Here is a 25,089-nt window from a genome sequence, read left to right as displayed (position 1 = left end):
TATTATAAAATCATTGGAAAGGTTTGATATAAAGTCATTATTAATATTTTCCCCAAATTGGATGGGGGAAATTTTAGGATATCTCCAAATAACTTCACACATACAGAACAAATACTGAAGATCACTTCAGATAGTGTCTTGAAACAAAAAGTTACTGGACAAAAGTCATCAATTTTGGGGAGTAACTATATCTGCTAATCTTTCTATGTTTACTAGTGAGTTGAGATTCCTACTGCTGATAAATGCCAAATTAAAACAAAAACAGGTGGTCTTTAACATCACTAAGGCAAATATCTATTATAAATAGTTCCATTATTCATACCAGGGAACTTGGTTTCAGATATGAATTTTTAAATAGATTTGTCATACTTGTATTTCATTGATGTTTTTAATAAAAATTAAAATTTGTAATATTGTTTTTTTTTTAAACTTATTTTTATGGTTACTTCCTATCATGCGGAGGAGCCCTGGTGGTGCAGTGGTTAAAGCACTTGGCTGCTAACCAAAAAAAGCTCAGCAGTTTGAACCCACCAGCCACTCCATGGAGAAAAATATGGCAGCTTGCTTCCATAAAGATTTACAGCCTTGGAAACCCTATGGGATCCATATAAGTCAGAATCGGCTCCACAGCACTGGGTTTTCTTTCATGCAAGTGCTACTTGTTTTCCATTTGTGGAATGATGTAGGGTTTCCTTTTAAAATAATTATGCTTCCATGTAAAAAATGAGTGGATTCGAAGAAAAATATCCAAATAATTTTACAGGTGGTGCATGGATATGTCAAAAATCAAGAAGTGGGTACTATGTCTGACGTTTGGGAAACACAGCTTTATTTCAACCAAGAAAAATGTCAAAAATCACTAAAAACTGAAATGCACCTTGAGTATACTACTTTGAATATAAGCTTTGGTTGCATGCTCGTTAATTTAGTAAATTCTAATCCCTGTTTGGGATATTTGCTTGAGATTCCATTATTCCCTATCCACATACTGGGTGCCAGATATGCAAGGAATAACTATTCATTAGTTATTCTACACTTCCTCTATCAGACTCATTCCTTTTTTGGCCTGCGCGTGTGAGCCACAGAGACAGCGAGAAACAATACTTTTCTTCGGACAATGTTTTCAAACACTTGCAGTTACACTTAAAGACTCCAGAATAAATAAACCCATAACCCGCTACCATCGACTGGATTCCGACTCATAGCGACCCTATAGGACAGCGTAGAACTGCCCCATAGAGTTTCCAAGGAGCGCCTGGTGGATTCGAACTGCCGACCTTTTGTTTAGCAACTGTAGCTCTTAACCAGTACGCCACCAGGGTTTCCCCAGAATAAATAGATTTTTTTTTTAAAGCATATCAAGAGATAGGTCCAGTGTAGGCAGTTGAGAGGGTAGAGCACCAGCTAAGGACAGATGACTTAAGGATCAGTATCAGTTGCTAGGTGAGGGTCCTACGTTTTTCTACCCACTCCAGCCCGTGGGGGAAGTTAATCTGTATATGATGCAGAATACAACGGCGGTTTAGGATCCTAATTCCTATAGCTCATTTCACGTGCAGGCAAAGGCCAGTGCTATCAGGCTTGCGACAGTTCCGAGACTGCTCCCCTTCCGATAATGGGGGGCGCCCCGGGGCTGGCCCAGGCTCGGCCGACTAATCGAGCGGGCCCCCAGGGCGGCGCGGGCTCAGGAGACCGCGGAGGCTCCTCAAGGTCGGCTGGCTCCTTCCGGACTGCGGCTCCCGTGGGGCCGGGACACCGCCACCGCCCGCCAGCCCCTTCCCGGAAGCGCCGCTCCGTCCGCCCCGCAGCCTCCGCCAGACTTTCGGCTTTCCGGGCCCGCCCGCCTCGCGCCGGCGGGAGCCGAGAACGTGCCTCGTTAGGCGCCCGCCCACCCGCCCCGCGCCGGCTGGGAATGAGGTGCGGAGGCTGGGATCCGACGCCTATCCCGCCAGGCTCGCCTTCCCGGGGCGGGAAACCAGGCTCCGCTGCACGCCGCGGCGGCGGCTCGGCTGCGGGAGGAGGCCTGGCCGGGGCGCTGGGAGCTCGGCGCTGAGGGGGTCAGTGCGCCCGGAACACTGAGGAGGGGCCGGGAGCGAAAACTGCTGGGGGAAAAGGTGCCAAACCCCGCTGCCAACGGCCCCACTGAGGGCGCAGGTTGGGAGGGCTAGGAGACGCCCGCTCCCCCGCATGCGCACAGAGGCGCTCCCAGGCGGCGTGGTTAATATTCGCACTTCCTGCTTCTCCCGCACGGTCTTACTGGCGCGCTGTACGTAGGGGGCGGGCCTCAAGGGAAAAATACCCTTCTCTGATTGGCTATCGTCGGACGGGGGTTGGCTTCGATTGGCCCGTGTAATGGCGTTGGTGACGTGCGTTGCCACCTGCGTGGGATTTCGAATGCCTGGTGTTGCAGGCCGTGTAGAAGAGGACCCAGGTCAGCATTTCCAATATGCATTTTCCTCCCACGGTCTAATTCATTCATTTATTATTATTTTTACATATTAATGCTTTAGCAACATTACAATTATAACGAACACATTCCAGCACTGCGCTTTTAGTTCGGGAAGCCCCAATCCGCTCATCCTAAGATGGAGACGCTGAGGACCCGAGCAGGAAGGACCTGAAGCCCAGTTTCCCGCTCCCAGCTCTGGGCCCAGCACCATCCCCGGCTTGAGGGGCGGGCCCGGGGCACCGGCTTCAGCGTCCTCCCGAGCGTCCCACACCCTCAGCTCCTCTCGCGCCGCGCCGGCCTCAGGTCTTGGGTGCCGGCTCCTCCCTTCTTAACCCCTCCCGGCTGCAACAGCTCCACCTGCAGCGCCGAGTTTGTCGCTAGGTGGTCCTGGTCCGGTCCACGGCTGTGAGGGCGTAGAGGCATCAGCCAACCCAACCCCACTGTACACCTGGGGCGCCCGAGACTCAGGGAGCCGCGTGGCCTGAGGTCACCCAGCCAGGGGTAGTAGACGCAGGTCTTCTGACTCCCAGCCCGGGTCTGGGTCGCTGTCTCCTGCCTGTTGTCCCGCATCTTCGTGGTAGGTTGAGATGGCCTCTCTGGCCCCATCGCCCCCAGGCCACACCCCTGTTTCTCTAGGCTGGGGCCGCAGAAATCACGGTTGTGTCGTACTTTCCCGCAAGGCTGCTTCTCGGCGGTTCCGCCCCCTTTGCCCTGGTGACGCGTCATTCGTTGCCATGGAGACTGCGCTGTTTACTGAGAGCCCTGTTCTGTGAGAGCCCACAGCTCCTGGAGTGGTAAGGAGGCTCCCACCTGGAGCCTGGGTACTAGTTCTTTGCGGTGCTAAGGTAAGTAAACCTCGGCCCCCACCCACCAACCCTTAGTGGAGAGTTGAGATCGGCCCTAATTTAGCCCCTCGCCTCTCTGGGACCTGCACAGGCTTATCCAAGAGTCTGAGTTAACTTTTGGGCTCCATGCTCAGACACACAAGAGAGAGGCCATAGGAAAGCTTGGACTAGGAAGAAGTGGGGAGACCCCCGTGTCATCTGAGAGGGCTGGGTGGGCTGGGGAGTGGGGCTCAGCCTGGTCAAGAGCCTACCCTTGTTCCATCCTTGTGTGTCTGGAGGGCTTCAGAGATCCAGAGGTCCTTAAGGGCAAGTGCTCAGATTTTGGGGTGGGGATGGTGGTGGTGGCTGCAGATTTCAGACCTACCCAAGGAAGACAGTCCTCACAGTCAGTCAGAGCTGTGCGCAGATGAGGTGGGTAAATTGTAGACTTTCTGTGGCTGCCAGCCTCTGCCTGCTGCCATTCTCCTGTGTTCCCCTTCCTGTTCTCTCCTTTTCATTGTCCTGGGAAGTTTTTATGTTCCTTACTCTGCTGAATAGGCTCAATACCTAGTTTTCAGTTTACAGATACCATGTTTTTTCATTTTTTAGAAAACATGTCTGAGTTCTTCTGTTTGGCAGTATCTATTAAAACTACTACCCTGTGACCCGGAAATTCCAGAGTCACGAAAATGCGTACATGTGTTCACCAAAAGACATAAGTGAGAATATTCACAACATCCTCATTACAGCCCCAAACTGGAAACAACCCAAATGTCTATAAGCAGCAGAAAAGGCATACCTCTTACAGTGGAGTGCTGCACAGTAATGAGAATGAATGAGTTACAACTATACGAACTATGTGAACTGATGAATCTTACAAACTTAACGTTGAGTAAAGGAAGTCAGATACAGAAGAGTAAATAGTGTATGATTCTGTTTGTATTTAGTTTTAAAAACAGCAAAACTAATTTACAGTGTTCAAAGTCAGGATAGTGGTGACCTTGTGGGGGCAGGAGTGAAAAGTAGTGACTGGAAAGGGGCATGAGGGGGTTGCTGGGTGCCTGTAATGCCCTGTTTCTTGATCTGGGTGCTGGTTACACAGATCTGTTCGTTTCGTGTTCAGATGATGACATACGCACATTTGGGTCTGTACGTCTCACACTTTGAATCAAATTGACATTAAAAAAGGACTAATTGCCTTTTAGTTCATCTAAAACAAGTCTGCTTTTGATTAGGACTTTGGAAACCTCAAATGGCCAAACTACTACAACCTCCCCCCAAGTTCCTGCCCTCAGAGTGGCACATTGCTAACAAGAACCAGTACCACAGTGCAGAGGCCCAAAGGTCCCGATCCGAACGCCTGGTGGCAGAGAGCCAGAGGCTTGTGGATGAAATTGAAAAGACCACAAGAAAATCTCAGAGTGATGTGAACAAGAAACTAGGTAAGGTAATATGCTCGATGTATTTGTGAGTATGTTTGGATGAGACTGCTGAGGTTTAGCTATACTGTTATTTACGTTTGATATTCAGGAATGGCAATATATTGTTCTTGAAATGTTAGGAAAAAAATATGTCTTCTACACGTTCTGTGTTTGAGTTCACTGCCCTAGCACAGAGACATAGTAACCCAGTCTGATTTTAAGCCATCCATCATCCATTCACTTAATAATTTGTTACGTATTTATTGAGCATCTGAGAGCATGCATAGACTGAGCATTGGGAAAATCACAGGGAATGATTGTAGTCTCTGCTTTTTAGGGGTTGGAGGAGGAGAAAGATACAAAAATTAATGATCAGAATATAACAGATAGGTGCTGGAGTAAAGTCCACAACAGTAGGTGTGTAACAGGGATGGGAAAGTTTTCCTAGAGAAGAACATTTGAGTGAGTCTTAAAGGAAGACTAATTTCCTCTTGACAGTTCCACACTTACGAATAGTATGTTAAGAGCTTGGCTGCTAACAAAAAGGTCAGCAGTTCAAATCCACCAGCTGCTCCTTGGAAACCCTATGGAGCAGTTCTGCTTTGTCCTGTAGGGTCGCTATGAGTTGGAATCGGTTTTTGTTTGTTTGTTTTCTATTGTTAAATGAACAAAACAAAAACAAACATAAAATGAAACAGACAAACAAAACCTCCCAAACTCCAAAAAAGTGGTAAACCAGAGGTCACAAACTCAGACATCTCTAATGGCTAGGTGTGTAACATGAGGGGTTGAATGTAAGACAACAGGGAGTGGTGGGAACTGTGGGGACCCTGGAGAACACGTGTCCCAGCTAAGAAGGCAGGTGCGACTCAATTTCAATGCATTTCTTCCAAAGAAGAATATGGGCTCAGTGTTGCCCGATCTGATTTTTTTTTCTTTAAGAACATTTGGAAAACTGGAATTTTATGTGCACTCTCCTACTTTTTCAATATTGGCAAGTGATTTGACTGTATTTCTCAGACAAGGCAAGCTGAACAAACCCGTCTAGGGATACAGTCCAGCCTGAGGGCTGCTAGGGTTTGATCTCCGAAACTTCATTCAGGCCAGTAATGTTAGATGTTAGGCTTTTCCTGATGGCTTGATTCTTACCCTGATACCAGCCTATTCTAAATAATTGTGCAGATAGGTGGGTGCTAAAAATGAAGATGCTTTATTCATTTTCACAACCGTTGTGTGGCAATAGGCATGGGAGAAAAGTTTTCAAGGCCTGCACCTTAACTTCACTGAGTCATCGAATCATGAAAAGAATTTAACTGTTTACAATGGCAGTAAAACACATCAAATGCCCGGGAATAAATCTAACAAAAAGCGTGCAAGAATTCTACACCGAACACTACAAATCGTTGTTGAAAGAAGTAAAAAAATGCTAAATAAATGCAGGAATGTATCTGTTAATGGATTGGAAGACTCCATGTTTTTAAAATGTCAGTTCTCCCCAAATGAATATATAGGTATAATGCCAATGAAAATCCCAGCAGGTTTTTTTTTTTTTTTTTTTTTGGCGAAATTGATAAATTGTTTCTAAAATTCATAGGGGAATGCAAAGGGTCAAAAACAGACACGGCTCAAAAAACGAAAGAAAGCATAGACACAGTTATTGTGAAGAAGAACACAACTTTTCCTGTAGGTTCCAAGACCTGTTGTAAAACTATGGTAATTAAGGTAGTGAGGTATAGGTCAGGATAGACAAAGTGACCAGAAACAAGCCCACACATGTACATTCATCTGATTTATGACAACCAATACTGCAGTGCAGTGGGAAAGGGTGACTTTTCCAATAAAATATGGAAACAGTGGGCATTGAAGAATTAGTGTAGAATGATTTTTTGATAAATTTGATATTGAAAGTAAGCAGAAATGTCTTCCTTCCGTTTTGCTAACAAGCATTTATAAAGATGGAAAGAAGCCCCACGTAGCACAGCTCTGGAAAAGAATATATCTCGGGTAGTTTTATAAAAGTCCTCTAGTTTCTAATTCAAGAGTTGGCTACACGGGGAGTAGACTAACCCCGGTGTACCTTCCCTGTGTACTTCAGAACAGAGACTGGAGGAAGTCAAGTTCTGGAAGAAGGAGTTAGATGACAAACTTGAGCAGCTTGTGCATGAGACCGAGGATCTACTGATATTTAAGATCAGGTTGGAAAAAGCCCTGGAGAGCTTAAAAGAACCCTTGCACATCACTCAGAGATGCCTGGCATACAGGTAGGAAAGAAGGTTTCTTGAATGAGTCATCTGCTGCAAGAAATGAAATGCTGGGTGGTAAAAACTGACTGTGCTAGTTGGAGGGTTAGACTAAGGCAATCGGGCATGTGTTCTTTTAGAGCCTGAAATTATCCCAGCATACCTGCCATGCGGGGCAGTAGAAGCAGCACTTACACCTTGGTTTCCTTTTCTCTCGGTGAGAATAATTTTATATGACCTTCTCTCTACAGGCTGTTGGGAGGGTCAAACACCATCACCTGTGTGGACTACAGAAGTTAGGATTAAGTTTGGATGTATCATACAATTCCCAAATAACACTAAATTTAAAGAATACTGAAATGTCTTTCTCTCTCACATTTAAGCACTCTGGAGATAGTTCAGGGTTGGCATGGTGCTCCATGTTTCAAGGGTCCAGGCTTTTTCTGTCTTGTTCTATTGCATATGGCTTTTGTTCCTGAGGTTACCTCATGATTCAAGATGGCACCGGGAGCTCCAGCCATTATGTGTGCATTCCAGCTAGTAGGAAAACGTAGGGCTTGGCATTCACCAATTCTATCTGCACCCCGTTGACCAGAACTTAGTTACTTGAGCACATTAATAGAAGCTAGGATATGATAGTCTTTATTTTGGGCAGCCTGGTGCCCAGATAAAAAATACAGGGTTTTATTGCCCAGGAAAAAGTGAGAACAGATACTACAGCTAATGGGGAGTAAGAAGTCTGCTCCAATACACAAAGCCATATGGAAGCACTTTGGAAACCAGAGAACACGGTACAAACCTACCTCTTTATTATTATTTCCCTCCTACAAGCCCCTGAGTGGGATAATCCTCTCCACTCTGGGAGAATGGCGAGTTCCACACCTGCTCCCTATTGCAGCCTTAGCCCTAGGGAACCTAACAGGTCTTCCTGCTGCCAGCAGAGCCCCTCCCATCCAGTCCCATCTCCCACACTGGCTGTTGAGTGAACTTTTCCAAATGCAGATTTTCCCGGCTCACTCTCATGCTTAAAATCATCTAATTACAATGCCATGCTCCAGTCACTTCAAGATAAAATTCTAACTTCTTAGCTTAGCATCATGACTGGGCCGCCAGCGACCTCTCCAGGCCTGCGTCTCATCCTCAACTGTGTTCGCTTAGGTGTGCGGAGCTAATGTGGTTTCCCGAAGGCACCGTGCCTCTGTCCACACTGTTCCCTCTTCCTGAAAAGTGCTTTTCCCTCAGTGAGCTTAGCCAGGACCCTCTGCAACAACCAGGCGGCTGTCTTCCCGGCCAGTTTAGGGAGTTCATGAAGCAGTGGGAAGTAGCAGGTGAGTTAGAGGTCAGTAACCAATTGTCCCAAGCCTCAAACCCCAGGGTAATTTTAACAGCAGTAGTCGTAGAGGTTGCTAAATCTACTGAGTAGGTCCCACATGCCAGGCGCTGTGCTATATGCTTTTATATGCCATTTATTTCTTGCCACAACCCTATGAAGTACTATTAATTGTCCCCATTTCCAGGAGAGGAAACCAAGGCACAGATGAGTTATATAACGTGCCCAAGGCCACAAAGCTGGCGAGAGGTGGAGCCTCCTCCTAAGCACTATCATACAGGTAGAGAAGAACAAAATATCAGGCAGCAGGGGCAGTTTTAGGAGCAGTGTAGCCTAGTGGTTAAAAGCATGTATAATGCCCAGCTCTGTGACGTTGGATAAGTTCCTTAACCTCTCTGAACCTTTGGTTCCTCACGGGGCAGTTCTACTCAGTCCTATGGGGTCACTATGAGTCAGAATCGACTCGCTGGCAACAGGTTTTTCTTTTTCCTAATTGAAAGGCTTCAGGGAGAATATGTATATAACGTGCTCAGCGCGATGCCTGTCTCATAGTAAGTGCTCAGTGGTGGCGGTAGTATTAATATTGTTAGTATTTGTAGTAACTGTTATTATTGTTGTTATTATGAAACATCTCGTCTGGGTTTAAATCCTTGTCAAAAAACAGGAGTAGGATCAGGGAAGGAAACATATGTCTTTGAAATTCTAAGGAAAAAGACAATGTTTCCAATCAACAGGTAAGAAGGAACAAGCTTCAGAACTGATGGTCAAGTTTGAGGATGAAAAAAAAAGTCCATTTAGCAGTTTTCAGACCAAATAACTAGTCCCCAAGTGATTTTTCGCCGTTGTGTTTTGGATATTCTGAAGTCACACAGACACCAACCGATAACAAGTCGCCCATCACGTCATCCAGATGAATCAGGTGAAATGCAAATCAGTTGTCCCAGTATTAGTAAGTGTCCAGGTGTTTGCAGGTATCGAGTTGTACCTCTTCTCACACTGGAGCACTTGCTGCCTCTCCCTCTCTTGGTCAGGGAGAAGCGAGTTGGGATGGACTTGATGCACGATGAGGTAGAACGGGAGCTGATAAAGGAGACTGAGGTCATCCAAGGGGTCATGGCCCTGCTGACCCGTACTGTGGAGGAGACTTCTGAGCAGATCAGGTATGATTGTCCAGGGCCTGCCTTCAAAATAGCCACTTCAAAAGGTAGAACCCATAAAGGCTGGGCTCTGTAACACAGAAGGAATGGGGTTCAATACTCTCACAGCACTTTCAGTGTCCCTAGATTGCCCAGGAGCACTCAGGTGAGAACTGGCCAACCCTTCATACATGACACCTTCTGATCGTAGGTGGTGATGGGTCAGGATTTCACCCCTGGGAAGATTAATCCATCTTCATAGCCTCCATCAGACTGAGCCCAGTACAGCTAGATGGTGCCCAGCTACCACCACTGACTGCTCTGATAGGGATCACAATAGAGGGTCCCGGACAGAGCTGGAGAAAAATGTGGAACAAAATTCTAACTCACAAAAAAAGACCAGACTTACTGGCCTGACAGAGACTGGAGAAACCCCAAGAGTATGGCCCCTGGACACCCTTTTAGCTCAGTAATGAAGTCACTCTCGAGGTTCATCCCTCGGCCAAATATTAGCCCCATAAAACAAAATGAGAGTAAAGGGGCACACCATCCCAGGGCCAGGACTAGAAGGCAGGAGGGGACAGGAAAGCTGGTAATAGGGAACCCAAGGTCGAGAAGTGAGATTGTGGACATGTTGTGGGGTTGTTAACCAATGACATAAAATAATATGTGTACTAACTGTTTAATGAGAAACTAGTTTGTTCTGTAAACCTTTATCTAAAGTACAGTTAAAAAAAAAAATTCACTCTGATTATAAACTGGAGGGCACTGGAGCTGTTTCCCGTCAGGGCTGACCCCTTACATACAGTATGCTACAGTGGTGGTGACATTAGAAGAAGTCACAATTGAAGCGGACTATCACGAAGTCAAGGTTTGGTTACATTAATTTGTAACCAAGCATCTAGGATATGTGTGCACTGAGGTGACGGGAAGGTGGGGAAGTAAATACTACCACCCTACACTAGATCTATCTTTAGCTTTATTTTCCATGGTCTCCCAAGAACTTATAGGTGCTACCTGGGTATTCTAGAGGGAGAAACACACTTTACCTTCTCCCTTCAGGCTGAACCGTTCTGCCAAGTACAATCTTGAAAAGGATGTGAAGGACAAATTTGTGGCCCTGACCATTGATGATATCTGCTTCTCACTCAACAACAACTCGCCTAACATCAGATATTCTGAGAACGTCATAAGGGTTGAACCAAAGTGAGTGAGTCCAAGCCTGTTGGGATGGCCTTGCCATCTTCCTCCCTCCTGGTAATGTCCCAGCGCTTCTTAGACAGGCAGGACCTGGTGCGCACATCCTCACGACAGGCTGGGCGCTAGGAAGAGGCAGGCTCAGGGGAAAAGGGCAGGCGCTGAAGGGAAGCTACTCAGAGACAAGGCCCAGGGCTTCCTGGGTCCCCCAGGTCAGGTCCCACTTTAAGAAGGTTTGATATAAAATCTTTAAAAAGTGAAAGAATCTAAAAAATATACAAAAAGCAAGTTAATAATTTCCCCCTTTCTGTTTTTTCACCTCCCGAGACTACCAGTGTTCATACAAATATATACATACACTCAACGCACAAATTTTGTTTTGTTTATAAAAATGGGGTTAAACTGTATACTTTTTTCTCTAACATCTAGCTTGTTTTTCACTTAACATTATGTCACAGACCTAACTCATTCTGATTTTTTTTTAACTTTCTTTTTGAAGTAAAACATAACATATAGAAAAGTGCACAAATAAACAGTTCAATAAACTATCGTTGTATTTGTTACGTATTATTGCATGACAAATTACTTATCAGCTTAAAACAACAAACATTTAGTATCTGACGGTTACTGCGGGTCAGAAGTCCAGGCATTGCTTAGCTGGGTGCTTCTGGCCCAAAGCGTCATGAGGTTGTAGTCAAGCTGTCTACTGGGCAGCAGTCTCATCTGAAGGCTTGACTGGAATGGAGGTGGAGGGGAGAGAATCCACTTCCAAGCTCACTCATGTGGCTGAGGCAGGCCTTGGTCCCATGACATGACAGGACTGTCTCATGACATAGCAGCTTGGAAGCATATCTTTTAGCTCCAGAGGACTGCAGCTTCAGGTGGCAGACAGCTTGATAACCACCTCATGAGAGACCGTGAGCCAGAACCACCTAGGTAAGCAGCTTCCTGATTTCTGACTTACAGAGTCTATGAAATAGTAAATGTTTGTTGTTTTAAACTGTTCACTTTGGGGGTAATTTGTTAATACAGCGATGGATAATTAATACACAGCCCAAGACACTTCTGTAGAAAGATTTGAAAAAACTTTTTTTTTTTTAACTGAGAGGCATGATCAGGCTCAAATATAAGCCTACGATTTACAAAATTAATGTATTCTTGTATTGGTTTCTTGACCTCTTTTATATGGTTTGTTGTTGGTGGCCATCAGGTTGTCTCCTGACTCATGGCGACTCCATGCTCAAAAGAATGGAAACTTGCCCGGTCCTGTGCCATCCCATGATTGGTTGGGGTTTGGACCGTTGTGATCCATGGGGTTTTCCGTGATTGATTTTCAACAGTAGGTCGCCAGGCCTTTTTTCCTAGTCCATCTTACTCTGGAAGTTCTGCTGAAACCTGTTCAGCGTCATAGCAATGTGCAGCCTGCACTGACAGACAGGCGGTGGCTGCGCATGAGGCCGATAAGCCGGATGTCAAACCTGGGTCTCCTGCCTGAAAGGAGAGAGCTCTACCGTTGAATCACTACTGCCCCCATATTTCTAGGCATAAAAGTATTGTTTCTGAAGCTGAGAATAATGAATGAAATTTATCTTTTTAATTGTAACCTGTGCTTATATTTTTGCTACACAAATACTCAATTCTGGGTCAAACTTGAAATTAACTGGCAAGGATTTCATCTTCAACTGAAAGGCAACAATTTCTGACCTCGCTCTTAATGCTTGTTAGACGAGAAAAAGCTTGCTCACACATGTAAGAAGTTGAAAGGAGCAGAGAAGTGTTCACTGCTTTCCTTGAATTGCAGGAGACCCTTCTTTCACAGCAATCCAAGACCAGTAAATCTCATCGGGAGCGTACAACTAGACCATAGCTCACAAGTTCTTCCTCTTCTCTCAAAGTCAAATTCCCGGCTAAGCAAAAGACTCAGAGAAAGCGTTTTTCATCCATTCATACGTTTGTGTTGAAAGGAAGGGAAAATACTGTTCAATTTTGTTCTGCAAAAATGAGACCCGAGAATTGCTCATATCTTTCTTCATTCTCAAACCCAAGCAGCCGTGGAAACATCCCAAGATTTTTTTTTGTAAGACGGTTTTCCCCAAAGACTGAGTTTCCTTTTTAAATCCAAGAATCTTGTTGCTTGGTGTCAAAACATTTTCTTTAAGGCTTGAGAAGCTTGTTCAACTTGTTCATATACTGAAAAAGGTCGGCTGCGTAGCTGGTTTCTGCAGCCATCCTTCATCTTCAAAGCACTCAGCAAACATCTGACCTAGCCCTTTGTTGAACGTGCTCCTGCAATTCACTTTCCACTTAACACCCCTGTTGAGAGCTCTTTCTCTGCTAAGCCACCTGATTTCTGTTACTGGTCTTTATTTAATAAAGTTCACCGTTTCTAGAGTACCATCAGGAAATTTGTCTCCACCAGTTTTGACACCAAAATCTCTCTATAAAAGCAATATGTTTTGGTACCATCAGGATTTTATTTTTTACAAGTGAGATGAAACCTTTTCTGGAGCCAGCCTTTGGTAGGGCACCATCAGTGTAGATGCCAGCACAGTTGATCCAAGACAGACCTTTATTCCAGATATAAAGACCAGACGTTAAACATATCTTGGCTTTTGCTGTTTCTGAGCAGCTCTTTGCAGCAGACAAAGTTCACTTGAATTTTGCCATGATTTACAAATCTTGGAGCCCTGGTGGCTCAGTAGTTAAGAGCTTGGCTGCTAACCACAAGGTTGGCAGTTTGAATCCACCAACCACTCCTTGGAAACCCTGTGGGGCAGTTCTACTCTGTCCTATGGGGTTGCTTTGAGTCGGAATTGTCTCAGTAGCAATGGGTTTACAAATCTTAAAAAAAGCATAACATTTATTGTTGAAATCTCTTGATGTATCAGGTTGCATTGAGAAGCTGTTGTTTTCGGTTTATTACACAAAACCTCTTGGGTATCATGTGGCAAGTCATTAATAGGTTGAGTTACCATGCTGTTTAAGAATGGAACTTTCCCAGTTTCTCACATTGCATTTTGTCTGAGCATTTCATATAATTTTGTATATAATTTTACATGCTGGGTATTATTAGGTTCTCACCAACTTAGTGACTTTTCTTTCTCTGAGCAATACATTCTGCTGTTAAATAACTTGATTTCGGAGCTTTTTCACTGAATGTGACCCTAACAAAAACTGTACACTGTTTCCTTTGGGATTCCAACTACTGTTTAAAATAATTACCACCTTTACTTGTCAGGTGGCTGTGATTATAGTTAAATGTCTTATCGATATTGCTTTCGTATTGTTTCCCTTTGCCACTAAATAGCTCAGTGTATATTTCTTAAGAATAAGAAAATTCTCTTACATAGCCACAGTAAACCAAAAAGCCAAACCCAATGCCATCAAGTTGATTTCAACTCTTAGTGACCCTGTGGGACAGGGTAGAACTGCCCCATAGGGTTTCTAAGCCTTGCAGAAGCAGACTGTCTCATCTTTCTCCTGTGGAGTGGCTAGAGGGTTTGAACCGCCGGCCTTTTGGTTAACAGCTCAGTGCTTAATCACTGGGCCACCAAGGCTCCTTTATAACCACGGTACAATATCAAAAACAGAAAAATTAACATAGATACAATACTAATTACCCAATCCATGTTTGCTGAATTTTATCAAATATCTTTTCAGCACCTATTTCTGTCATGGTTTTCTCCTTAGCAGATCTTTTTCAGTACGTGAACAAGCAATGAATTATGCTGATAGATTTCCAAGTGTTGAGCTCTTTTGAAGGAGCCCTGGTGGTGCAGTGGTTAAGCACTCGGCTGCTAACCAAAACGTTGGCAGTTTGAACCCACCAGCAGCTCCATGGGAGAAAGATGTGGCACTCTGCTTCTATAAAGATGGCAGCCTTGGAAACTCGATGGGGCAGTTCTACTCTGTCCTGTAGGGTCGCTATGAGTCAGAATTGACTCGAAGGCAATGGGTTTTTTTTTTTTTTGGAGCTATTTTAGCATTTCTGAAATAAACCCTATTTGGTCATGATTTGCTAATATGTGGAGTTTTCGTATCAATATTCATAAGTGGAATTGTTCTGTGGCTTTCTTTTTGTGTGATATCAACTTTCAGTGTTACAATCATGTTGAATCGGTTTATGCATCTCTGGCAGGAATATTCCAGAAGTGAGTCTGTGTTCTCTTTGCATCCAGTCAGGTGGCCTGTGACTTTGATTAGTTTCATTATAATGGTGTTCACTTTGGTCACTTGATTAAGGTGGTGTCTGCTGGGTTTCTGAATTGTAAAACTGCTCTCTTTTTTCCCTTTGTAATTAATAAGTATTTTATATAAATACCTTGTTCCTGATTGAGCTGGCAGTTTATTCATTTATTTATTTGTATCGGCATGGAGTTGTGGTTTCCTATTTTTTTTTTCATTGTGTTAGATAATAAATGCTATTATTATTTATTTTGGTGCTAAAATTGTCCCTAGCTGTGTAATATTAACCAGGCTACTTCACCTTTCTAAGCCTCAGTTTTACTAATCTGTAAAATGAGGGTTATAAAAGCTAGCTCACTAGGCCATTGTGAGGATTAAATGAGATAATGTCTGTAAGGTGCTAGCCCAGTGCCCAGCATGGAGTAGATAAGTGCCCCCAAAGTGATAGCTTTTGGCATTGACAGACAGCTGTTCCCTCTGCTTAGAGATGGGGAAAGGTTCTGGGTACTTCTGATAGTGGAGGTAGGCTTAGATTCTGGTGGATTTCCAGGAGCTCATCCCCCTCCCACACCCCTTCCTAGCCCATATATGCTGTGAATGAAGCATGGACTCTGTTTCAGATCTGTGAGCCTGGAAGACTGGTTAGACTTCTCCAACGCCAACGTGGAGAAGGCTGACAAGCAGCGGAACAACTCCCTGATGCTAAAGGCCCTGGTGGACCGAATCCTGTCCCAGACGGCCCACGACCTGCGCAGGCAATGCGATGTGGTGGACACAGCATTCAAGAATGGGCTGAAGGAGACCAAGGATGCTAAGGACAAGCTGGCTGTTCATCTGGCCAAGGTGAGGTCTCTGGAGGAAACAAGGAAGCAGATATTCAGGAGACCTCACTGTAGAAAACTAGAATGTCTTCTGGGCCAGGCTTTTGGACCTCTGAGCTCGGGATATTGTATTAACTAAGGGTCATTCACCTATCTCCATCTTAGCAGCAGACTTTGGGCTTTTGTGGAAAGTTGGGAACTGCAGTGAGACTTTGCCCTACTCTGGGGGTGCAGCCTTCTGAGAGGAGGCTCCCTGGTACCAAGGCCTGGCCCCTTTGTCGCTCACTGTTGCTGAGATCAGAGATGCAGAGGGCAGTGCTGAGCTGGGAAGCGGGAGGCTCAGGATCTGCCACCACTTTTTACGTGGCCGTGTGACCTTAGGCCGGCCTTCTCCCCACCCTCCTAATGTGCAATGTGGGAGGGGATTGATGATCTCAGACAGCCTTTATGACACTGAAGTTCCACCAGTAAAGTTCTTCACATGGGTCTAAAAATCAATTGAACAAGCAAAGGATGGCTTAGTAGCAACCGTATGTATGAAAAAGATTTTAGTTGGAAGAAAATTTAGAACAAACCGTCAATAGGATGGGAGAGATCTAGAACATGGAAGATCTGGCCCCTCTCTTACCTTAAGGCCCCAAGTCAGATGGGGCCATGAGAGATAACCAAAATTTAATCTGAAATGAAGATTATGATCTAAGAGATATAAGTATATGGAAAAAATGCAGATTTTATCAAGTTCAAAAGCTTTGAGTTAGCTGGGAAAGTCATTCACATCTCTCAGGAGCCAAGACATTTCAAAGTTCAATCAAGAGATGTAGCCTTGGATGGGGATGGCACTCCTACGTGAATAGAAGAATTAGCTAATGTGCGATTTAAATGATTGTGAGTGTAGAGGATCACTGATACGATGTCTTAATCACCTAGCGCTGCTGTAACATAAATACCACACATGGATGGCTGTAACACACAGAAATTTATTCTCTCACAATTTAGGGAGGCCAGAAGTCTGAATTCAGGGCACAGGCTCTAGGAGGCTTTCTCTATTGGCCCTGTGGGAAGGTGCTTGTTTCTTTTCAGCTTCTGTTCCTTGACGATCATGGCCATCATGTGGCATGACATCTGTCTTCCCCCATTTCTGCTTAGTCTGCTCTTTTATATCTCAAAAGAGATTGACTCAAGACACACCCTACACGAATACTGACTCATTGACATCACAAAGAAAATCCATCCCAAGTATGGGGGTTAAGATTTATGTAACAGATTTTTGAGGGACACAATTCAATCCATAACACATGACAGCTATGAAAAAAGGACCCACCTGGTTATCATCTGCCAAAAGCCTCACTGGTTGCAAAGAGACTCAATAAGCTGAGAAGAAACCAGTAAAAATCAGTTGCCATCAAGTCGATTCCAACTCATGGTGGCCCAAAGTGTGTCACAGTGGAACGGTGCCCCATAGGATTTTTGGTGCTGGTTACTCAGAACTAGATCACCAGGCCTTTCTTCCGAGGCACCTCTAAGTGGTCTGGAAGACCTGACCTTTCGGTTAGCAGCCAAGTGCATTAACCGTTTGCACTATCCCAAGCTCGGAAGACACCTTCAAATTACATGACTGGGTAACCCCATTTTGTTTGCAATCGTATGATTGTTTCCTTCCCTAAGTAAAGTATATTTTAACCCTAGGGAGGTCTGGAATTAAGTATAGTAATGTATAACATAAGCTAATTCCTCAAGGAGATGGATTGACACAGTGGCTGCAAAAATGGGCTCAAGCATAACAATTGTGAGGTTGGCGCAGGACCAGGCAGTGTTTCACTCTGTTGTGCATAGGGTGGTATGAGTTGGAACTGACTCGACGGCAGCTAACAACAATAACATGAGGTCAACAAATTTTTTCTATAAATAGGCAGATAGTAAGTACTGTAGGCTTTGTGAGCCAAGAGGCAAAATCAAGGATATTATGAGGTGTTTATGTATAAAGAGAGAAAGTTCAGTAAATCCTTTGACATTACTCATGATTCAAACAATGTCGGTTGTTGAAATGACTTTACCACGGTATAAATTTTGCGTGTAAGTGCTGTTTTGCCTTGCAGTTTTAGGTTGAATTCATTATGAAACATTACCATGTCTGTAGCAAAAACTAATTCCCAAAGCCACTCAGTGTTAGATAATAGCGGTTGAAGGAGGTTCTTCTCGTTCATTCAGAAGAATTTCAGTGTCGGTCCTGAGCTAAAAAAAAAAAAACAAAAAACCCACAAGAAAACTTTATCACTGTATATAATCTAGTGCTGCTATAACAGAAATACCACAAGTGGATAGCTTGAACAAAGAGAAGTTTATTCTCTCACAGTCTAATAGGCTAGAAGTCCGAATTCAGGGTGTCAGCTCCAGGGGAAGCCTTTGTCTCTCTGTCGGCTCTGGAGGAATGTTCCTGTCATCAATCTTCCCTCAGTCGAGGAGCTTCTCAGCAGAGGTACCCTAGGTCCAAAGGATGCGCTATCCTCCTGGCTGTTGTTTCTTGGTGGTATGAGGTCCCCCTGCCTTTCTGCTCACTTCTCTCTTTTATATCTCAAAACAGATGGGCTCAAAACACAATCCAATCTTGTAGATTGAGTCCTGCCTCATTAACATAACTGCCACTAATCCCACCTCATCAACATCATGGAGATAGGATTTACAACACACAGGAAAATCACATCAGATGACAGAGTGGTGGACAGTCACACAATACTGTGAATCATGGCCTAGCCAAATTGATACACATATTTTTGGGGGACACAATTCAATCCATGACACTGTTAAGCCATTGAATTGCTGTGTGGTAGGGAAAGTCAGATACTTCTACTGTCTGTTTCTGATAAAAATTTATTTAACTGATAGTGGTCAAGCCCATGAGAGAGAACGAAGTTCACTCTCTGGTTCCTGTACTGATTCAACAATATATGATAGATCCAAATATGTTCTGCGAAGTAGCTGCTGTTAAGTACTGCAGTGTGTAGCCGCAGGCTTTCAGGAACTCACATTCCCACAAGCTCTGTGTGTTTGTTCGGCCTTTTTCTGCTCCACCCAGGTTTTTACTGCCACCACTGTGACACCTTCTTAGCAGATTCCACTTCAGGAAGTCAGTACTGGGTTAGTGTTTTTTTCCTCAACTTTTTGCAAATATTTTCCCTGTCGTTGTTCCACGTGGACCATTCATGGAGGCTAATTCTTTAGTCACTTCAAGCTCAGCACTGACTCCTTGAAAAAATAACAACCGAGCAGTATCAGAACAACTGTTAACCATCAACACCAGGAAAACCGCTCAATCATTTGCCTTGTTTCTTTGATTTTTTTTTTTTCAATAGACTTTATTTTTTAGGGCTTTTTTAGATTTATGAAGAAAGTGTGCAGAAAGTACAGAGAGTTCCCGTGTAAGCCTCTCCCTCCTGCTCACCGTTTCCCTTATTATTAATGGCTTGCATTTGTGTGGCACTTTTGTTATAACTGGTGAACCAATACTGATACGTTATGACTAACTGAAGTCCATAGTTTACATTAGAGTTCACGCTTTGTGTGATACAGCCCTATGAGTTTCGACAAATGCATAACATCATGTGCCCACCATTTCAGTATCATACAGAGTAGTTTCACTGCCCTAAAACCACCCCGTGCTCCACCTGTTCATCCTTCCCGCCTCTCCCAGAATCCCTGGCAACCACTCATCTTTTTACTGTCTCTATAGTTTTGTCTTTTCCAGAATGTCGTATAGTTGGAACCATACAGTATGTAGCTTTTTCAGACTGGCTTCTTTCACTTAACAATATTCATTTAAGGTTCCTCCATGTCTTTTTGTGGCTTGAGAGTTCATTTCTTAAGGAGCCCTGGTGGCGCAGTGGTTAAGTGTTCAGCTGCTAACAGAAAGGGTGGTGCTTCGGACCCACCAGCAGCTCCATGGGACAAAAGACCTGGCAATCTGCTCCCACAGAAATTACAGCCTAGGAAACCCTATGGGGAAGTTCTGCTCTGTCCTGTAGGGTCGCTATGAGTTGGAATGACTTGATGGCACACAACAACAGTTCATTTCTTATTATTGCCAAGTAATAGTCCATTGTATGGCTGTCCCACCCTTTGTTTATCCATTTACCTATTGAAGGATATCTTGGTTGCCTCCAGTTTTTGGCATTTATGAATAAAACTGCTATAAACATTCATGCGCAGGCTTCTACGTGGACGTAAGTTTTCAGTACATTTGGCTGAATACCTAGGAGCAAGATTGCTGGATTCTATGGTAAGCTTGTATTTTAACTTTGTAAGAAGTTGCTAGACTGTCTTCCAAAAGTGGCTGTACCATTTTGCATCCTTTTGGTATTTGATTGGCTATTGATGTTGTTTCCAGTGTCCTCAAGTCTTCAAGCAACTGTTCTTGAAGAACAGGCTAATAGTCTTCAACAAGCTATATTCTCTGGGCACACTTACTCAGCTGCTGCAGTCCACATGATTTAACCCACTCACCATCAGTAAACGGCTCTCCTTGCTTGGCTAACAAATGAGCCACTTGGAAACCGATTGCTGCTTCATTCTCAGTTTTTTATTTTTATGAAGGTATTCTGCTCTGATGAGATATTCCATTTTAAATTATCTGTTTTTTTTTTTTTTTTCTCATCACGGCTTTCTCATGAGCTGGGAATGTTGTGGCGAGTGCTTAGACTGATAATGTAGTGTCATTTTGGAGCCCTGGTGGTGCAGTGGTTAAGAGCTATGGCTGCTAACCAAAAGGTCAGCAGGTCGAATCCACCAGCCACTCCTTGGAAACTCTATGGGGCAGCTCTACTCTGTCCTATAGGGGTCATTATGAGTTGGAATCAACTCGACGGCAGTGGGTTTTGGTTTTGATAGTGTCATTGCATAATAAGCATTTTGGTCTGGCATCTAATTCAATAACTAAATAATCTACACTCCATTGCGCCTCCAAAGAGTGACAAAGTTCTTTTCTTGCTTTGACACGCTGGGTATGTACGGGCCGCAAAAAATAAAATAAATGTCACTGTCTGGCGATACACACGGCACTCAGAAAGCTGTCAAACTACGTTCGTAGCGCTCCCAGCACAGTGTGAAGCAATGAGAACGTCGTACACGGTCTGTGTGGCAACTGCTCCACTCTGCAGCTGTGGGACGAAAGTAGCCATTGGACAACGTGTAAACGAATGAGCATGGCTGTGTGCCAATAAAACTCTATCTGTGGACACTAAAATTTGAACTTTAGTTAACTTTTATGTGACGTGAAATCTTTTTCTTTTGATTTTTATTTCAACCACTTAGAAATATAAAAACTGTTCATATCTCATAGTCTGTGTAAAAACAGGCAGTGGGCTAGATTTGGCTGTGGTTTGCTGACTCCTGATCTAACCCATACTGCTAGTAGTTTTAAAGAATCTGTGCATTTCGAGTATTTTAAGTATTTGTACAGTATAAGAGAATTTGGCCTTTTTTTTTTTTAAGTCTAGTTTAAAATACAAAATTGAATAATTGATTTAACCTTATGATTTTAAGTTGAAATTTTGTTAAGTTTGAAGAAAGTTTTAGAACATTAAGGATTCATTATTTTTACTAATTTATTAGATTGCCGAGATCTATTTAAGAACTCCAGAAGGCTTTATTTGGAAGGCAATTCAAGTACTTAAGAAAAAAAGAAACGTTATTATTAAAAATTTATAAATGCTGTCTTAAGGATTTTAACTATGTTTTAAGTGGGACCTACTATTAATTAGGATAATATCTCTAAAGTGAATTTAAGAAAAGCTTAAGAAAACCAAATGCAACGTGTGGACCTTGTTTAGATTCTAATTTGAACAGATCAACTATTTAAAAAAGTTGGGAAAATTTGAATACTAGATATTAGATAATATGAAGGAATCATTCTTTTATTTTTGGTGTGATAAAGGTATTATGGTTTTGTCAAAAGAAAAGAGTCCTTATATCTTAGAGATACAAACTCAAGTGTATAAGACTGAAATGATGTACCGTATGGGAGTTGCTTTAAAACAATTCATTTGATGGGTAGGAGCGGAGAGAAGGGATATAGACATAACAATATTGGCTATATATTGACCATTGCTGAAACGGATGGTGGGCACATGAAGGTTCGTTATACTGTCCACATTAATGTATGTCTGAAAAAAAGTGAAGGAAAAACTAAAATTTTTAACTGGTTAAATATTAATCTAAAAAGCCAGGTGACTTCTAAGTAATCTTTTTTTGTGTGTGTGTGTGTTTGTATGTGTGCACAAAAGTCATCCTCAAAGATACCAACAAAGCTCAGATTGAGCTGCTGTTACTCTTTCTCCAGGCTTCTAGAGGGCAAAATTGGTACTAACCAAACCAAACCAGTTTGCCTGTCGAGTTGATTCCAACTCATGGTGACCCACATGTGTCAGAGTTGAACTGTCCTCTAACTGGGTTCTCAGTGTCTGAATCTTTGGAAGTAGGTTGCCAGGCCTTTCTTCTGAGGTGCCTCTGGGTAAATTTGAACCTCTAACCTTTTTGTTAGCAGCTGAATGCGCTATTAGCACCATCACTACTGGGTGGGGTTTATAAGGAAAGAGGCAGCTCTCTGCTTGTGATACAAAGGTACTTTCTACCAAGGTGGGACAGCCTTCTGAAGCAGTGAGGTCCCCCTCCTGAGGGTATTCTTGAGGCAATTCACATTAGTTGGGTAGCAATGAGGCAATAATGATCAGTCATGTCCATTCCATCTGTGAGGGTCCAAGGTTGGTTGCCCACTAGCAATCACTGCTTAAGGGAAGAGAGAACAGACTCATTTTGGGATCCTGCTCAGGTAGAATCTGAAGTTGTCTCTTCCTAACCTACATGATCACAACAGACATGCAGACCTCCTAAGATGTTTGCTGTTGAGATGCCTTTGAGAGCACGACCTGGCCTCTCTAATCCTTTTTGTAAGGTCATGGAAGAGATTGCTTCCCAGGAGAAAAACATTACAGCTCTTGAAAAAGCCATCCTTGACCAAGAAGGGCCTGCCAAGGTGGCTCATACACGCCTAGAGACCAGGACGCGCCGGCCTAATGTGGAGCTGTGTCGGGACACTGCACAGTACAGGCTGATCAAGGAGGTTCAGGAGATCAGCCACAATGTTGCGAGGTAGGTACATTAGTCTCCTAGGGCTTCAGGAACAAAGTACCACAAAGTGGGTGCCTTAAAACAACAGAAATGTATTGCCTCACAGTTCTGGAGGCTGGAAGTCCAAAGCAGTGTGTGGGCTGGTCCACGCACCCTCTGAATTCTCTAGACGAAGATCCTTTCTTATCTCTCTCCCAGCTCCCGGTAGCCCCAGGCATCCTTCCTCTGTGTCTCTTCTCTTTTTTTATAAGGACGCCCCTCAGATTGGCTTAGGACACACCCTACTCTAGTATGACCTCATATTAACTAATAAGGTCTGTAAATACCCCATTTCCAGATAAGGTCATGTTCACAGATACTGGGGATTAAGACTTCAACATATCTTTTTTTTTTAATTTTACTTTAAAGTGAAAGTTTACGATTCAAGTCAGTTTCTCACACAAAAACTTAGACACACATTGTTGTGTGACCCTAACTGCTCTCGCTGTGATGTGACAGCACACTTGTCCTCTCCACCCTGTATTTCCCGTGTCCATTCAACCAGCTCCTGTTCCCTTCTGCCCTCCCATCTCTCTCGGGCTCATAAATTGCCTTGTGTCTTTGGTGTTCTTCAATCTCTTTTGCTCCAGTGGGTTGGGACCAATTGATGCCTCTTAGATGACCACTTGCTAGCTTTTAAGACCCCAGACGCCACTCACCAAAGTGGAATGCAGAACATTTTCTTAATAAACTTTGTTATGCCAGTTGACCTAGATGTCCCCGGAAACCATGGTCCCCAGACCCCCACCCCAGCTACACTGCCCATCATAGTGTTTGCTTGTGTTCAGGAACCTTCTTAGCTTTTGGTTTAGTCCATTTGTGCTGACTTCCTCTGCATTGTGTTGTCCTTCCCTTCACCTAAAATAACTCTTGTCTACTATCTAATTAGCGAATACCCCTTTCCCTCCCTCCCTCCCCACCCTCGTAACCGTCAAAGAATATTTTCTTCTGTTCAGCGAATCTTTTGTGGAGTCACAATTCAATCCATAACAGTAGGCTAGCCACTGGGGTTTGGTTTATACCCGGATTATAAACAGGGGCAGATAGTGACGGTAGTGACGCTGGCTGGGCATGAGTACATTTGCATCTATAATGTTTGAGTGGTTCCTTTTTAAATGGGTCATCCATCTCTACTAACTCCAGCCAGTTGTTGCCACATAGGAATTTGGTCCCGGTGTTTTAATTTTTCTAAAGAAGTCCTAAATCCAGATGTTTAGGGCAAACCTGCAGTTTTTAAATGCTGGCCATTCATGGGGGTTGTCCGTCTCGTGAATCTGGCCTGTGACTGCCATTTTGAAATCTTTGTCTTAAGGAGGAGAGAGGGGAGAGGACATATCACTTTGGGTTCTGCACTGAATAAGTAGATAGACTGAGATGCAGAGGGCTAAGTTGTTCTCTAATGTCCTTCTTCTCCTAGACTAAAGGAGACATTAGCCCAAGCTCAGGTGGTGCTGAAAGGGCTGAATCGCCGCCAGCTCGCCCTGCAGGAGGAGATCCAGGTCAAGGAGAACACCATCTACATCGATGAGGTCCTCTGCATGCAGATGAGAAAGTCCATCCCGCTGAGGGATGGGGAAGAGCAAGGGGGCTGGGCTGGGGGCCTCCACCCAGATGCGGTCTGCTAATAGTAGGGAGAGTTCAGATTCTCATTAAACCACATCATAAAGTGGTGCCACAGACTCTCGTTCCAGCCTACAGTCAGCCCACCACAACCTCTTTCTTGGCTGTGATTCCAAGCCTGCTCTGGGGCTGAGATTTGGACACAAGGTTCTGTTCTGCTGTCGCTGGTGGTGTGGTGGTTGTTTAACAGCTAAATTCTGTGTATCAGCACAGGCCACTCATATCACAGGACTTGGGGCTTTGGGGGAGGAGTTCAGGACATTTTAGTTCAGACTGGTTTCAGTTCAGTAGTTGGGCTGGACCCCTACCCAGACTGTGACCATCTCACTCATGAGATGGGATGAAAGCATTGCTTTTGGTTCTCAAACTTCTTTTCCCTCGAGGTCAATGCATTCAAGTTGTACAAAGCACAGATGGAAGAGGAGCAGCCCTGGATCAGGGGTCCCCTCAGACCTTGCCAGACAGCTGTAGTGTCGTTCTGGCCTTACTTTCTCCTGTGTGAAATGGAGAGGGCAGGATAGGCCAACTTGCCATCCAGCGCTTAGCCATTCATTATGACGGTAGGGGCTGATGCGAGCCAGATGGCTGTTGTCTGCGGTTGTGAGGTTGCAGAATGGGGACAGCTGTGTTTCTCAGGTTGGAGGAGGGCTCGGAAGGGCATCAGTCAATGGGCTTTAGTGTCAGCTGTGGGGTGGGTAGCTGTGGCAG

The 25,089-nt window shown here is 44.1% G+C and overlaps 1 protein-coding gene across 5 annotated transcripts; it reads left to right on the top strand.

Annotated features, from left to right (window-relative positions):
• The first annotated feature begins 1,809 nt into the window (after positions 1–1,809).
• On the top strand, positions 1,810–24,461 carry TEKT1 (tektin 1). Of its 5 annotated transcripts, none has more exons than XM_049859409.1 (9): positions 1,810–2,431; positions 3,086–3,992; positions 4,509–4,715; positions 6,790–6,955; positions 9,296–9,424; positions 10,463–10,606; positions 15,403–15,625; positions 22,547–22,743; positions 24,179–24,461. In XM_049859409.1, exons 2-9 carry the CDS (start codon positions 3,971–3,973, stop codon positions 24,384–24,386), a joined length of 1,296 nt encoding a protein of 431 aa, XP_049715366.1. In that variant the 5' UTR covers positions 1,810–2,431; positions 3,086–3,970; the 3' UTR covers positions 24,387–24,461. The 5 variants fall into 5 exon arrangements, with proteins under 5 accessions (XP_049715366.1, XP_049715365.1, XP_049715367.1 ...); XM_049859408.1 differs by having other exon boundaries at positions 2,542–3,992; XM_049859410.1 differs by having other exon boundaries at positions 1,810–3,026; positions 3,130–3,992.
• Positions 24,462–25,089: the final 628 nt, after the last annotated feature.

This window comes from Elephas maximus, chromosome 19 (genome assembly GCF_024166365.1).
Source record: "Elephas maximus indicus isolate mEleMax1 chromosome 19, mEleMax1 primary haplotype, whole genome shotgun sequence".
Taxonomy (NCBI): Eukaryota; Metazoa; Chordata; class Mammalia; order Proboscidea; family Elephantidae; genus Elephas; species Elephas maximus.
This window is presented reverse-complemented; position numbering and strand designations above follow the sequence as displayed.